This window comes from Pantherophis guttatus, chromosome 4 (genome assembly GCF_059756535.1).
Source record: "Pantherophis guttatus breed Tessera chromosome 4, ASM5975653v1, whole genome shotgun sequence".
In the NCBI taxonomy this organism is placed as follows: domain Eukaryota; kingdom Metazoa; phylum Chordata; class Lepidosauria; order Squamata; family Colubridae; genus Pantherophis; species Pantherophis guttatus.
Window position 1 is genome coordinate 105,130,369 of NC_142066.1, and position 16,947 is coordinate 105,147,315.

At 37.2% G+C, this 16,947-nt stretch overlaps 1 protein-coding gene across 2 annotated transcripts in view; it reads left to right on the top strand.

Moving 5' to 3' along the window:
• The first annotated feature begins 5,399 nt into the window (after window positions 1–5,399).
• Window positions 5,400–16,947, top strand: part of TRIM71 (tripartite motif containing 71) — a 55,328-nt gene continuing 43,780 nt past the window's right edge. For both annotated transcript variants that reach the window (XM_034404092.3, XM_034404093.3), the window contains exon 1: window positions 5,400–10,349. In XM_034404092.3, the coding sequence (XP_034259983.1) occupies window positions 9,441–10,349 (909 nt within the window). In that variant the 5' untranslated portion in view covers window positions 5,400–9,440. The remainder of the gene's footprint in view (window positions 10,350–16,947) is intronic.

The window sequence follows — 16,947 nt, forward strand, 5'->3', positions numbered from 1 at the left end:
TTCATCTTCACAAAATTCATACATTTCTATTTTTATATAATACTTTCAATGAAAAGCTATTTGATACTTCCTAGTTTGATATTTGTTCTGCACATAATCTATTCATTTTTTCCATTCCCATTCATAAGTCTCTTGTGAGCAATCTTTTAAATATGCTGAAATCTTCGCCATCTCTGCAAAATTGGCCATCTTCAAAGTCCATTCTTCAATAGTGGGCAAAGCATCATTTTTCCAGTATTTACCTATCAATAATCTCGCTGCTGTTATCATATACAATATCAACTTAGTTTCATCCAGTGTAAAACCCTTTACTATACCCAGTAAAAACAATTGTGGAGAAAATTGAATTTTTTTCTTCAAAACATTCTGCATAACCCACCATATTTTTATCCAAAAAGCTTTAACTTTCTTACAGGTCCACCAAACATGATAATATGTAGCATCTAAACAATCACATCTCCAACATTTTGGCTGAACATTAGGGTACATACACGACAACTTCTTGGGATCTAAATGCCATCTATAAAACATTTTATAAAAATTTTCCCTCAAATTCTGCGATTGTGTAAATTTAACATTCTGAACCCATATTTTTTCCCATGTTTCCAACATCACTGGTTCTGCAAAATTTTGTGCCCACTTAATCATACAATCTTTAACCAATTCAGTTTCTGAATCCCTTTCTAACAAAACATTGTATAACCTTTTAATATGCATTGGACCTTTCTCTTTTATATGTCTAACCAATTCTTCCTCATGCAACATAATACCAGTTTTTTGGTCCTCTTTCCATCTCAGTTGAAGTTGATTATACTGTAACCAAGTTAAATTAATCCCTTCGTCCAACAGTGTCTCGAATGTCTTCAGTTGCCATCTGCCCGCATCTGTAAAAAGAACCTCTTTATATAAAACCCCCCCGAGTGACATTATATTTGTATTCCACATGATATGACCAAGATCCAGCCATAACGGTATTTTGTAATCCCATTTGAATCGGTGCTTCTTCCAAACTCTCATCAAAGAGTCTCTAAGTATATGGCTTTTAAATACTTTATCCACTTTGTTTTCATAAAATAAGTAAGCATGCCATCCAAATTCAAGATCAAAACTTTCTATATTCAATATTCCAGTCTTTTTTCTTCCAAACCAATCGCTTGCTTGAGTTAAAGCTGCTGCTTCATAATATAACTGTAGGTTTGGAAGTTTGAGACCTCCCCTTTCTGGAACATCTTGCATAATTTTCAATTTCACTCTCGGTTTTTTCCCGTTCCAGACAAACTTATTCACTCCACTTTGCCATTCTTTCAGCTGTTTATCACTTTTAAGCCCCGGAATCATTTGAAACAAAAAAAGAAATCTTGGCAAAATGTTCATCTTAACTGCTGCTATTCTTCCAAGTAGGGACAGCTGCAGTTTTTTCCAAATCTCCATATCTTTCTGTACATCTCGCCACAACACCTCATAATTATTTTGAAACAGTTTTATATTTGATTCTGCAACCTGAACTCCTAGATATTTAACCTTTGGTACAATCTCAAAACCTGCCCTCCTTTCAAGTTCGTGTTTTCGATCTTGTGTCATATTTTTAACTATCATCTTAGTTTTTTTCTGGTTCAATCTAAATCCTGATACTGTACCACAGTCTTTTATAATGTCTTTCATCTGGATTATTGATTCCATCGGCTGTGTTAGGGTAACAACCAGATCATCTGCAAATGCCCTTATTCTATAATCCTCTTGCCTTATCACTATACCTTTCAAGATATTCGAATCCCGTATTGTATTCAACAAAACTTCTAGTGTTAAAATAAATAACAATGGGGATAACAGACAACCTTGTCTTGTTCCTTTTTCAATATTAAAGTCTGTTGTCAAACTTCCATTAATAATAATCTGTGCCTTTTGCTCTTGGTAAATTGCTGAAACCGCCTGTATAAATTGATCCCCAAAATCCATCTTTTTTAAAGTCTTTAATAGAAAATTCCAATCCACTCTTCAGATCGTATAAATCTTTCGCCTTTTACCCTTAGTGAGTTTTCAATTGAAGTTCACCATTGCCCAGTTAATGAGACTATTATTGGATGTGCATGAATTATCCTTCTCTCATTTTTCTATCAGTTAAATCATGCCCCAGTCAGTTGATTAAACCATCTGCATTATGGTGGGCAATTTAAAGACTGTTTTGCGGCTCCTGAAATTAATCACCAAGTTTTTACTTTCAGCGATATTCATATATTGATATTAATATCCCACAGTTTAAAAGAACTGGAAATATCAGTTCCACCTTAACTAGTGATGAAATCTATCACCACCAAATCTCTAGAGGCTGAAAAAAGTAATTTTAACAAAAACATAAAACTCTCATGATTGTATCCAAAAGCATAAAAGTAGAATCTAAGGTTACTGCATTCAGTTCATGATCAGCATTAGATGCAATTCTGGCATTTCTAAACAGATAGTTCTCTAGTCTCTGCTTAAGGATTTCCCACCACCTCTGGTTGCACTTTGTTGTAGCTTTGTGTCACCATCCAGACATTCTTTGCAATGTTTAGCCCAAATCTTTTCCCCTGCCTTCTTTAGCAAAGGAAAAATACATAATTGCATATACTGAGGACCACCATAATCATAATTATCTCTAGAAATACCAGATGGTTTTCCAACATCATTTTCAGTAAAAGGTAATGATTTTCTGTATGAAAGCTTTCACCATTTTGATTACTGTCATGCTCTGAAGTATAATTATATGGATAAACAATAAGATTAATTGCAAGTTAAAAGGAGAGAGAAAGAGATGTGGTACTTTTTTTTAAACTTAAAATTACAGGTGTGAACTGAGTAAAGCACCATATAGGAAAAATTGTCTATAAATTGTCATCTAATAGAAACTCACCAAAATATAGGTAGGTATCAGCAAAGTGAAAGAAAAAATAAGTCCTATCTAGACATTTTTAGATTTAAATTTCATTACAAAATAAAACGATCAAGAACTTTAGCAGTTCAATCCCAAAGACATGTAAGGACAACAAAAAAAGGAACTATTCTTAAACAATTAAACTTAGATTCAATTTAGATTGAACTCACATGGATTTCTACACAATTTTTATGAAATCGGCAGAGGGTATTAGTTTCTTACATAATGCTAAGAAACTTATTTAACTTATTTAACGCTAAGTTAAATTCAAATCAAGCATATAAAAACTTAGTATGTTGTGTCAATCTGCCTCTAGCAACACAACATAATAGAAAATTAAATTAAATCCATTGATTTAAATGTAATTAAATATAGAGAGCACTGTAGAATTCAAATACTTGGAGAAATAGAAAGGGAAAAGAGAAAACAAGCCAACTGTTTCATAAACATGTATTTCAATGGCATTAAAAAGTTTTCAGCTTGTGGAATTGCTACAGATTCCTTTGCCCACTGGTAGATATGAGCAAATACAGGTATTCTATTAAAGGTTTTCCTTTGGGCAGAAAACAGCAAAATAGCACACCACATTGGGAAGGGCTTTGTTATATAACAGCATGTGCTCTTTGCTTGCTTTTTGTTTTGTTTATTTTGCTGCTATGTAGAATAAAAGTATGTAGAATTAAAACTAGTTATTTTAGATTAAAAATTCAACATTTTCAATTTTATTTTTTGAAATATGATATTTATAGAAATTTGTTCTTGTGTAATTTGTTCTTTGGGTATTAAGTTTAAATATAAATTTAAAAGTTGTTAAGTGATACCCATATTCACCACCATATCAAAAGGTCAAATTAACAATGAGCCAGGAAGGCAAGACACCTTTTAATATAGTTCTCAGAAGGTCACATTGGCAGTATATTACTATTTCAGCCTCTCATTTCCTTTAAATCTAACCTGACTTTCAAAACAATAATTATTACTCTTAAGGGAATTAAACTAAAAAGACTAGAAATTTTTAATAAACACAGAAGTGAAATTCCACTGTCAATTTATGATGGTGTAGAAGCCATCATGTATATGTTTATCCACAATATTGTCCCATTTGTATATACATTTATATTATTTTCTATTTTATAACTGATAGAAATATAAGGCAGATGTTCTTTTCTTGTTGCAGCCATTCTGTGCTGTTACTCCTGAAAGGGTTCCCCCTGATGTCAGAAAAGTTAGCCTTCCTATAAATAAAATAGTAGTGAATTGCATGACAGCTGAGTAAATAAGCTCAAGAACAGACTGAAATGATTGACCATCATATATATTGTTTTTATCTTCTAATTGGAAACTTTTACAAGTCAGGGTACACAATTATTGCCCAGTGTCCCAATGTACCAACTTCTATTTCACTGTTCTCCAAAACATTAAAGTGAAATTGTCAAAAAGCTGAGTTACCCGAACAATACAATTTTGATATTTAAGACCTTTGTCTTTTAGATAGCAATTTCATCTTCCATTCTGAGCACAGAGTTTCCATGACATTAACTAATGTCATAAATTCCTCAGTTTACAAGAAAGGACTACAAAGGCCAAAAGAAGGTACGGCAATGTATCTCCATTTTGGTCAGGCATATTTCTTTACCAGTTAGAAGATGTAGGAGATCTTGTATATTTTCCCCTTCTTTACATCTATACTACTAATTTACCTTTTTAAAAAATGGAATTTCTGTCTAAATTGCAGAGTAAGCTTAAGAGCATGCCACAATTAATTCCTGATCATCATAAATTTCAAATGTGAATTTCTTCTCTGAACATCAGCCATGAACAAGAAAAATGTATCTATCAAGTGGGGAAAACCAAACTTTACATTGGGATGGATGGATGGATGGAGGGATGACATACAATACCAATGATCACCTAGCAAATTCTGGAATAAAACATCCTGGAAAAGAATCTGGTTGGCTTATTCTTTCTTGCAGTTTTATTGCTTGTCTCATTTGTTACCTGAATACATGACAAAAAAGACAAAAAGGAGGGGTTCTGCTTAGCAAAATTATTGACAGCAGTTATCTCTAGGATTTGTTAAGGAAGTGAACAATAAATATATGCAGGGTTGCAGTTTCAATATGTGTAATGTGTAAAGCAGTGTGCAGGTTTCTCGTGTTTTTATTTTGAACTTAAATCTTTTAAATTGTCCTTTGCATTTTCTTAGGTACACACATTTCAAAATCTAAAATAATCTGAATATGCTTTGCCGAATTTATTAAGAAAAAGGGATAAAATTATGCCAGTCTGAGATTATAAAGGATAAGTTACTTAAGGAAATAACAATCTAGCAGAGAATAATGAACAGTGCAAGCAAAAACAAAAAACCCAAATATGTTCACAACTGAGAACTAAAGATTGTAAATATTAAAAATGAATCACTTAGCTGAAACATTCAGATGATATCTTAAAAGAATATTAATAAAAATTTAAATTGTAAATTGTTGGGCAAAATCTCTATGGCAAACAATTCATAATGAAGGTATCTGTTGATATAAGGTGACTCACAACATAATAAATTAAAAAATGAACAGCCACAAGTCATGAATTTATGATTTATCTTCTATTCTCTCATAAAGACAAGCTTTGATTTCAGAGTCTGTGAGCTGAGTTTCCTTAGGTTTCTAACCAGGTACAGCTTTTCTGGTCAAAATGTGGAAATTAATTAGCATCTTATGAAAAGGTAAAAAATTAGTATCATATATCCATGTTTGTTCCATACAAGATCTGTTGTATTTTGCACTATCTTAAATTTTTGGATTGTCTTCAAAAGAGCCCCACAGCTTGTGATGATGGGGTCTGTAATTCATTTAATTAGAAAGGCCAAATAAAAGACTACAGTGAAGTAATCTATATGGGTGGTTCCCAAAGACTGTTTCCTAGACATCATAAAGTCCTAAGAAGCAAAGTTGTACTGAAGAAGCAAGAAGGGAGCTTGAAACATATTTGAAATATAATGAATTACAGCACTTTCTAAGTGGTCTGCACAAACCCATCTTGACCAAAAATATCTAGATAAAATATATTTATGTTTAATTCATAAGCAGTCCATTCTGGGAAATTTAGTTCTATACAACAACTCATTAAAGTATTACTTAAAATAAATCTGATTCCTAATTTTACAAAACTTTTTAGGAATTTGTAATCACATGGTTGGATCATAAGATGAGAAATCAAAAATCTTGTTTTTATTTTTAGAGGCAAAAGGTAGTAAAGATAAAATTTTCTGCAGTTAAAATTTCTGGTGCTTCCAAATCAAATATTCCAGTCACTGAGCTGTGATTTTCCCCAAAAGTTTGTATTTTTACTGTCACAGCATTTCAGTTTTTATTCTGGCTCCAGTGAATGAACAATCGCTTCTGTATACTTCATAGGAATAAAATAATTGCATATGACTGATTATTTTCTAACATGGTGCATGAAAGCTGTAGTTTGAAAACAGTCAATGAATAGTAAACTACACATCTTGTAATTTAAAAGTTTTACTCTAAAAGCATCAATATCAGCACATTTTTATTAAGTTGCACTGTTCTCAATGGAGTTTATTTCTTTGTAAATATAATCAGCTTTGCTGATATTTGTTGTTATATTACAAATATCTTATGAAAAGCAAATATTCTTAAAACTACATTCAACAAAATTATTTCCTGCATTAAAAAGAAAATTTGGTAAAACATAATTGATCCCTAACTACTGTTCAAAAATCAGTAAGGCTGGGCTTCAATGTTTATCAGATCAACTACCTTCTAATTGAACTGCAGTTTATGAAGTTACTTTTAAATACAAGTGTTTAAAAATAATTGGATCCAGAATTCAACAACAGATCTGTTCTATGGAGTAACATTGAATCCAACAATTCACATCAATCACCATCTTAATAAAATCTTCCTTCTTTGCATTGATTGACATGTGTGGAACTATCCCCCTTGAGTTCTTTTATAAAAAAAGTATGCAGATTATTAATCAGAAAATGGTTTTCACTCCTTCAGGATGAATTTATTCACAAATACAGACTGGTTAATCAGCTGCATTGGTTAATCAGCTTCAAAATCTTATGGGTCCAGTCCTTTAATATGAGATACCCCTAATTTTTAAATTAGGAATAAGATTGTGAATCCTTCACTCCAGAAATTGATTTAGAAGCACTGTTTCATAATGCTACTTAAAGTTGTGTTGTAACTGTTTAAGGTTCCTGATCATTAACTTGGATGAACTCTTCTTTGAAGAGTAAATGTTTTATTTTAAATGGAATAAATATGTAAGCTAAAGTTCAAGACTGTCCTTTAATTGTACCTGTTTAAAAGAGGTTTCAGAGACATGGTTTTATTCCTTCTCCGTTCAAATGTTAATTAAAACTAACATTCTTTCAATATCTTATGTTGCAAGACTGAAGTTACTTAAGAGAATTCTACTAGAAAACTGGGGCGCATATCTAAATAAAGCTTGAATTGGGCTTCTTTCAGATAAAACATGCTAGGTGCTTGGGAGTAGCCCGAGCAAAATTTAAGATCTTTAAAGACCTTAATGCTTTTAAATGCAGGCTTTAAAAAACCGCGCTTCCCCGGCGCTAACTCTAATCTCCCACGTTTGTGCTGCTGTCTTGAAAAAGGACTCGCCATACAGTTGTCGCTTCTTCCGCCTTGTAGCTCGCTCGCTTGCTGGAACTTTCAGACCCGCGACGCTTAGCTTGAGAAGACGCAGTCCCGCACAAAAGGCAGCGGTACCCAGAGGGTTAATGTTTCCTGTTTGCTTTTTTGAGCTCTCCTCTTCCCCTCCTCCTCTTTCCCTCTAACCACCCCCTCAGAGCTCAGGCGGAAGTGAGTTCGCTCCTTTGGAGATTAAAAGGATTCCGAACTCGATCGGTTTCAATAACAGGCGTTTCGAAAGAGGTCGACCAGGAATGCGAGCATCTCGGCGCCCTGCAAAAATCAGACTCACCTAAATCGGGTCGGGGGGAGGGGAAAAGGTTTTTCTTTTTTTAGAGGTGGGAAATCTAAAGCAGCGAAACCACCCATTCACCGGCACGATGGCTACAACGGAATCGAATGGGATCTCCACGCTCTTGCATTACTGTTATTAATTTAACCCCACGGCCGGCGGGCGCTCCCAAACCCTTCCCCCCACAGATTTTCTTGATAACCACGTCGAGGATTTTTTCATATTCGGAGGGTAAAATAAAGATTTCGTTTTCAATTATTTCTGGAAGACCACGCGAAGAGTTGAAATGACAAAGGAAATGTGATCGCAGCGGTTAGGGAGCCAGGAGTAAAAGGAGGCTGCTGCCGGATTGCAGCCTGGGGAAAGCGTTACACTGCTGTTGCAATTTGTGCAAGCGAACCTAATACGCCCCCCGTGAATAATTCAGGAAGGCCGGCCGGAACCTGCCACCGCCATCCTTCTCTCTGGTGGCTCCTTTTGCCGGTTTAAACGCATGTGCGCCCAAGCTACAGGAAAGAGTGAGACCGCGTGCGTGTCGCTGCCGCCCTTGTTTTAGTGGTGGTGGCAGCAAAAAGGGAGCAAATTCGGGAAATCCCGAGAAAGAATAAGGGACCTGATCGATGCGCTCACTCGGCTTCCCGGGGGATCCGCTTGGAGACCTGGAAAAGGCGTGGACCCGCGAGGAAGACGATCTCTGGAGAGTAAGATCGCGTGCTCGTTCATTCATTCACACGCATCACCCACCCACACTCTGTCTTTTTCTTTCGGACGCCCGCCTGCCCAGAAAGCTAAGCCGGAGGGATCGCCATCTCTGCTTCTCGCTTTCAAGACATGCAGTGGTGGAGCCCACAGGGGCGGATCGGTGCCGGAGAAGTCTACCGGGACAATTTCCGTGTCTCCAGAAACCTCCCGGAGTCCCTAAGAAAGGAGAAGTGAAGCAAGTGGTCCCGCTGTTCCCTCTCGCCTCTCTCCTTCTCCACCGACCGAGCCCTTTCCTCATTCCCTCGCCATCAATCCGCCTCTCCTGATACACCAACTAAAGAGAAGATTTAACCACCCCCCTTCAGTTTTTTCCCTAGAAGGAAGCGAAGAACAGCCGCGCGACCGGATCCAGTTCACGCTGGATTTTTAAGGAGTAGGGCCCGATGCACTTTTCTGTTAAAGAAACCCTCATTCTTCCGCCTCGTAGTCCGAGAAACGCTGAGGCGGCAGAGAAGGAAGAAGGCGCTGTCCCGGGTGGGAAGAAGCTTTAAACGCAGCGCGAAGGAGGGGGCAAATCAGAGGAGAGTCTTCCTCCTGACGCTACTTAAGAAAGGAGAAGACGAGAGGAACGGCGGCTGAAGCTGCTCCCGTCTCGCCTAGCTCGCAAAGAGTGGTTTGGAGTAGCAGGAGTCTCGCAGCGCCCCCACACAGCGACTAATTGATGCCACCCACCAGGGCTTGTAACGCGGGTCGTCGTCGCTCGCTTCGGTTCATGCTGCTACTGCTGCCGCCTCCTTACTAGCCGCGCTCTCTTGCGCTGCCTCCTCCCCCTCTCCCCCTCCCCCTCCCAATGGCTTCGTTCCCCGAGTCGGATTTCCAGATTTGTCCGCTGTGTAAGGAGATGTGCGGCTCGCCGGCTCCTGTCTCCTCTAATTCGTCCACTTCGTCGTCCTCTTCTCAGACTTCAAACTCTTCCGGCGGCGGCGGAGGGGGGTCCTCATCCTGCACCCCGTCGAGGCGGCTCCACGTCTTGCCTTGCCTGCACGCTTTCTGCCGCCAGTGCCTGGAAGCGCAGCGCCACCCAACCGCGAGTAACACTCTCAAGTTGCGCTGCCCCATCTGCGACCAGAAGGTGGTGATCTCGGAGCCGTCGGGCATGGACGCGCTGCCTTCCTCCAACTTTCTCCTCAGCAACCTGCTTGACGTGGTCGTCGTGGCCGCCGCCGCCGCCGAAGACCAGAAGAACAACGGTCGTCCGGGCGGAGGCGGCGGCCAAGGAGGCGGCGGCGGAGCGGCGAGCAACAGCAATGCTAACAGCCGGCACCCTCATTCCCGCCAGCAGCCTGTTCAGCAGCAACAGCAGCACCGCGCCGCTGCGGGCGGCTCCTCCCCGGGTTCTGCCGCCGGCTCGGCGCCGTCCGGGGGAGGCGGTGGCTCCGCGTTGCTGCTTAGGCGGCCCCACAGCCGACAAGGCGAGCCCCGCTGCAGCTCGTGCGATGAAGGCAACGCCGCCAGCTCCCGCTGCCTCGACTGCCAGGAGCACCTGTGCGACAACTGCGTGCGCGCCCACCAGCGCGTTCGCCTCACGAAGGACCACTTTATCGAGCGCTTTGGCCCAGGGCCGCCCGCGACGGCGGGAACCGGCCCCGCCTCGGCAGCCTCCCAGCTCGCTCTCAGCCCGCCCTATTCCGCCGCGCCTTACAACATCCTCTCTGTCTTCCCGGACCGAGTCACCTACTGCCAGCACCACGACGACGAGGTGAGTGCCCCGATCATACTACTCTCGTCGTAGCATGACCGGTCAAGTTAAATGGCTAGTCCTCAAAGAGTTCGTCAGTTTGCGCACCAGAAACGTTGGGAGTTTAAAAAGTGGCCTTTTCCTTCTTCCTCTACGTTTTGGGGAGGGGCAGTGTCAGAGGCGCTCTGCCTTTCCCAGACCAGAAAGCAGAAAGGATGCCAACAGGTGGGGCGAGCAGGGGGGATCCTATGAATTATATCTTCAAATCCACCCTAAATGGCCAAGAAGTGGTTGGGTTTTGATGGGTTTGCTTTAGTTTTTGGTCGCGGCGGTAGCTAGTGAAAAAATATTTAAAACTGTTCTTCTCAAATAGACAAAAACATTCTGTAGTAAGGTGTGACTCTTAAAACTTTGAGATTGAGTCCTATGATGATCTGGATTAAAGGACAGCTAAATAAAAAGGGGCATTGGCACGCTAGGATTTCAAGATAAACTTTCATTCATATATATATATATGTTTTTTTTTACTGTATCAATCTCAAAATAATTGGATTATAGTGTTCGATAACATTGGAAGTTGTTCAAAGGTGCTAACTCCTCAGAACTTCTTGTTTGTGAGGGTGGGATTTGGTGAGGATTACAATGTACTGTGTAGAATTTGGATAATTAATAACTGAGCAAGAGGCTTCTGCAGTTCTTTCATCTTGTAATTTTGTGGCTATGCAGTATAAATTTCTTACCTTAGAACTGCATTGTACTTCCTCTGACAGGCTACACATGATTTTTTTCTCTCCATAAGATTGTCAACCAATCTCTCCTTCTCCACATTAACAGGAAATGCCCTTCAGGTTTCAGAATATCTGGTGGCTTTAATTTCCTTTTTTTTTTAAAGAAAAATATAGTTCCCCCTTTCATACTTTTCCTTTGCATAGCCATAGGTGATCACTCTTTGCATCTTCCAGTCCTATTTCTCTTTCTTCCATGCCTTTGTTCACATGGAGCTGTCCAAGCTTAACTGGTGTAAATCATAATTCTCTACAAGCAGCAGAGCTTTTCTATGTGCTGCAGGGGGCAGAAATAGATGAAGCCATTTAAAAACAGCACCAACTATGTGTGTGTGGGGGGGGGTGTTAAGGCTGCAAACCAGAGAAACATGTTTCCTCTTGTAATGCTTTGGAGAATAGGTGCATTCATTGTTTCTTCAGGGATATCAAGGTAGAAAATTTAAATGTGAGAAGTGGCAGTCCTAATTTCTGAGACATCATTCTGTTTTTTGCTCCACATTCCTCTGCCAATTTGCACCCATTCCCAGGACTACAGATGTCCTTGAGATGGACAAAGTGCTCAGTAAGGATTTCCTGGTCTCTCTCCCCTGTAGTTTACATTTTTAAATAAACAGACCGCTATATTTGCCACTCTGTTTGATTTAGCTGCTGATTACAGATCAGTTACAGACTGCTACAAATGAAGAAGTAAGGCATTGACAAACTTTTAACATATAGAATTTGGGTTAAACATAAGTATCCTTCCAAAGATGGATTATGAAGGAAGGATCTAGAAGTGTGATTGTAGGCCAGCTTGGAAGTTGATGCTGGTGTTTCTGAGCATGGGTGAAGTATTGGATGAATTACTTCTCATTCAGAGGGTTAGGGCAGACTATGTGAGTTTCTGTTACTGCTTGTGCATACAAAACATTCTTTAATTTGTTGCATAGGATTTAGTGCTATGTTGAAGGTTTCTAAATAGATGAGAACATCTTGCAAACAAGATAATTTGTTTATAATTATTTCTTAAAAATTGGACAAGAACCAAGTATAAATATCTGAAGAACTATTCTAAGATTTTTTATTTTCAAGAGATAGGATCAATAAAGTATAGCAGGAGCAAAATGAAAAATTTAGCAAGAAAATGAATTGAGAATTGGTGTACTGATTATAATTCTCTCTATAATTATGCTTTGAGATTGCATGTGTTTGGTGAAGTTGAATGACCTGATAATATACTGAATGATCTCATATAATAATATATTAATAAAAGGTTTAACATCAGAGTGTCAAGTAGGCCCAATCAGTTATTTTCTGAGAGTACTGCTCTTTTAAAAAAATCAGTTGTTTATATATTTTAAAGAATTATTTTAACTCAGAGTCACTGCTTTAATCCCAAGGAATAAAGTCCCAGTACTGAATTCATGTACTGGAAGTTCAACTTGTATGCCGACATTCCATTTCTTTTGCTGGTTGCATAGACCACAGTGGAATTTTCCACTAGCCCCATTGTTAGAGGATAGCTTACTCCATGCTACGGTTCCTGATTGATCCTTACTACTGAAAGATAACCAGGTTTGGGAAATAAATGATTGGTTGTTGCTATTTAGATACTCTGTAGCTTGGGGAAAAGTACACTATGATCTATTTTGAAAATAAATGGCTGTTTACTTCTAGTCAACTTTTGCCACTTTGTGTAGTTATTTCAAAAATGGAAAAGAATGTCTATTTTTGTCTTTTTTTTTTTAAAGAAAATGAATTTTTATTAGAGTTTTGTAAGAATTTGAGGAAATATAAACATTGGCATTTGGCTATCTGCCCCTGAGCTTTCTAGCATTTCCCACAAATAAATAGGAATATTTATCAATCTGAAGGAAAGTTGGAACTCCAAATACAAAGTTTAGAATGATAAAAGTAATTTGTGTATTATTTACAGGGACAGTATAAGTAAGTGCATGAATATTTCTGCTGTCCTGAAGGTTACATCAAAAAACATCTTCCAACCCTCGCTTTCTCATTCTGTTTTCACTATACTCAGTAGATTCATTTTATAGGAATTCTTCAGGGGAAATACTTTGTTCTTATGAAATAAAGATATTTTGGATAAAAAGTATTGCAATGCTTGCATTTCAAATAATGTGCATACTGAAAACATCAATGTGTACTCAGCAATGCTTGTTAATTTCTTTCCATATTTAAAAATATTACTTCAGAACTTCACATAATGTGTCTTTTTAAAAATCATATTATGATAGTAGAAAGCATTTTGTGCATTTTGTTTATGATAGATCTTTTGGAATAAATAGTCCATCAGTAACTTCTTAGTACAACTTCACTTAATACAATACTATTTCCTTTTTATGCTTATTTAGGAATAACTAAATAGAAATAAATAGGAAATAGAATTGAGATCATTTCTAATGAAAAAAAAATTGTGTGTTAAAGTCTTGACTTGTGTTTGTTGTGAAAAAAAAATGAATCTGTGTAAAGGGAATAAATAATAAAGTTTTTCATTTAATTGTAAGATTTTTATGGAAGAAAGGGATTAGGGGTGTCCTAAAAGATACTTTGCATTATTTCTGCTTGCACAGGGCTAGCATACTACAACTCCTGGATTCCCTAAAAAGCTGCTATTGAGGATTAAGAAACCTTCTGAAATGATGTACTATTCTAAGCCAAGGGCTGCCATAACAAGCATAAATTGACACTATTGAAGAAGACAGCCCATCTGATTTTCAGCCAGTGTGGAATTTCAACAACAGTCTTATTTCTGACTTAATCTCTAACCCAGAGATTTCATGAAAGTGGACCTGGGCATGACTTGTATTGGCAATCCTCTCAAGAGTACTACATGATCTCAGCTACTTCTTTCCATCACTGATTAATAGCAGTTTTTCAGAATGCCATTATGTCATGGACAGACTTGCAGTGTATTTTAAGAGTCATTCTGATAGCCATTATTTTTAAAGAATCATTTAAAATGCAAGTTAAAACTGAAATATTGACTGTTTACTAAACAGCAGTAGGAAAAAAACACATCACATAAATCTATCTAAACAATGTCCTGTAGAGGAAGGACTGCAGTTTTATTTGTGTTTGTTTGTTTGTTTTTGTTTTTTAACAATTTTGGACCAGTGCTTTCCAACTGAATGCCTGAATGGGTTGGGATTGTAGCTCCCAGAATTCTGAGAGAGCGTTTAGAGAGTCCCAGTTGAAAAAGGCTGCTCTTAAGTATGTAGTTTATATTTTGGAGATTTTCTAAAACATTGTACATCTATAGTGTTCTAGAACACTACAATCATTTGTTTACTTAGAAGTAAATCCTATGCTCAGTGAATAAGTCTATTCAGATCTTTAATTTTAATTTTGGGATTTTTTAAACCTGTTCATCTAAATATCACAAATTGAAAACTGTTTTATAGGAATTAGAAGCAGTTTCTATGCCTTTTATAATTTTGGTGGTCACTGTTACCTTTCTTAAAGAGTAAATATTGGTATTCATATTTTCCTATTTGTTGATCTCCCTTAATTTTTGTTTTCTGCAACTCTACTATTCTGGGAAGCTTAGTCTAGTCTCTAGTGGACTTTCTCTTTGGTATGTGTCAGTGTACTTGCTGCTTTGTTTTTGTGTTTCCTAGATGGTTATAGTAAAGAATTATCCTTGAACAGGAGATATACTTTTCAAACAAGATGCAAACATGTTTATCTAAAATTAGTTGGCTGGGTTAAGAAGTTAAAACAGGAGCATAAAAAATGAAGACCAAGGAAATGGAGTATCACTTGCTTATGAATGTTCTTATAGGATACTTTAGCTTTTTCTGAGATGGATGTGTTCTGATTACTTTATTTTCAGAAATTGTTTTGCCTGGCCTGACTGAGTTTCAGGCTATATGAATTAGTGTTTCCAGCTAACATCAGAGATTTTAAGATTCTGATAAGATTCCTGTTTTAAGTAGAATGGGAGAAGATTTCTTCTTCCCTAGTTTTTTTGTTGGATGTTTATTGTACTTTGTGTGCATTGCATGAAGTAGTTATTAATTTTGTAGTTTAGAACACATAATTAATATTCAATGGGGAGTGGGGAGAGAGAGTGTATGTCAGCATGCATACTTTATTATGTAAAAAACAATTTTTTTAAGCATGATATTTTCAGTGTTACAAATATTTTCAGTGCCCTATAATATTAAGTTTTGGTTATGTAACTATATTACTGGTATATATTTTTAGGGCATCTACAAAGTGCTTCTTTGATTCACGTGCCAGTACCACAGGACTTGAATAATAAAAATGGTTTACTTAAAAAGTTTGACTATCTCTGGGAAAAAGTTTGAACAACAGACTGCATGGTGCCAGCTATCATAACAAGTGATCCCAATGGTCACATCAAAACACCACTAGTGAAAAAGTAACTATTTGACTCTGGAGATTGTAAAATGAGAGAGTTAAACATTTCCCTGAGGCTCAAATAGTTTTGAACACAATGACTTTGTAGTGGGGAAGGGAGGAGAGGGAAAAGACCTACAACTAAAAATGCATCAAATTTACCAGCTCTGGTATTGATTTGCATGGATTAGCAAGGTTGGGTTTTAATGGGTGTGCCAAATTTAAGTAATTATTTCTACCAACTGCTTCAATGAGATAACTTTAATCTCTTAAAAAGAATTAATTGAAATATTTTTAAACACGCTGAGCTGGATTTGCACACATACTTACAGAGTATGAGTTTATGCGGTTATTTAGCATTTGTGCCCCTGTTGACTTTTTCTTGTGTATTCTTCTGTAAATAGGCTTAGCTGATTGAACTGTGCAAGCAGAAACATATTTTACACCTGATGATGCATTTGCAAGTGCTCAGTATAAATAATAGTTTTAATAAGAGTTAAACAGTTTTTTCCAACCTAGTGCTAAAAATCTAGTCTTGCTTTGTTTTAGTGAACCAGAGAGAGTTGGCACTGTGCTACTTGTTTGTGAGACAAAGTAATGGATTAGAGTTGGCTCTATTAATAAAATAATGCCACAGGTTTGTATACAAAAATGCAGCCGGGTATGAAGGTTGTACACTAATGTAGTTTGCCTACTTGCACTGTAAAATAAGAGGATATTGTTTGAGTAAGTACTTGTGTTATATCTTGGAAATTGTGGCACATTTTCCTGTGTGCCAGTTTTGACTACAGCAGTTACCATGTTTTATTTGCTATTATGTTTAGGGAAAGTCTAATGGCTTGTAATAAAAAGAATTATGTGGAAATGTAGTTATGTAGTGGCAGTTGAGTTTGAAGAAGAGTAATGATTGAGTAAATTTATAACTTGTTTAATATCTTAGATGAAATTTAACTTTATTAAATAACCTCAATTGTTTCCAAGTCACTTCTTCAGTCTCTTCCTATAATGACACATAGACGTTCTTGCACAAGAAATCCCTTCTATATGAGTCTAAAGTTAGAGGAATCTGTCCTTGTTGCACAAAACGAGAACAATTTGGGGGCATTTTGAACAAGAAAAAAATAGCCTTGTTGTTGAACTTCCTGGAATCTATATTCCTGTCCTATGAAAGTAACATGATCTTTTATTAAATTTACAAACGACCTTATGAGACCATCTTGATTGACGTCATTCCTGTTTAATGTATACTAATTGTTGTAAAACTGAAACACTCAAATTTTAATTATTATATTCTACTAGATTTATTTGCAATGTTAATTTTTCTTCTTTTTCTTTGTGATTTAAGACTGTTATTGAACAATATTATTAGGATTATTAATTGTGGAAAAACTATACTTCCAACATCACTTTAGTATATAGCATATACTTCTGCCGCCAAAAGCCTGCCATCTTAATTCTGTTTTAAATGAAAA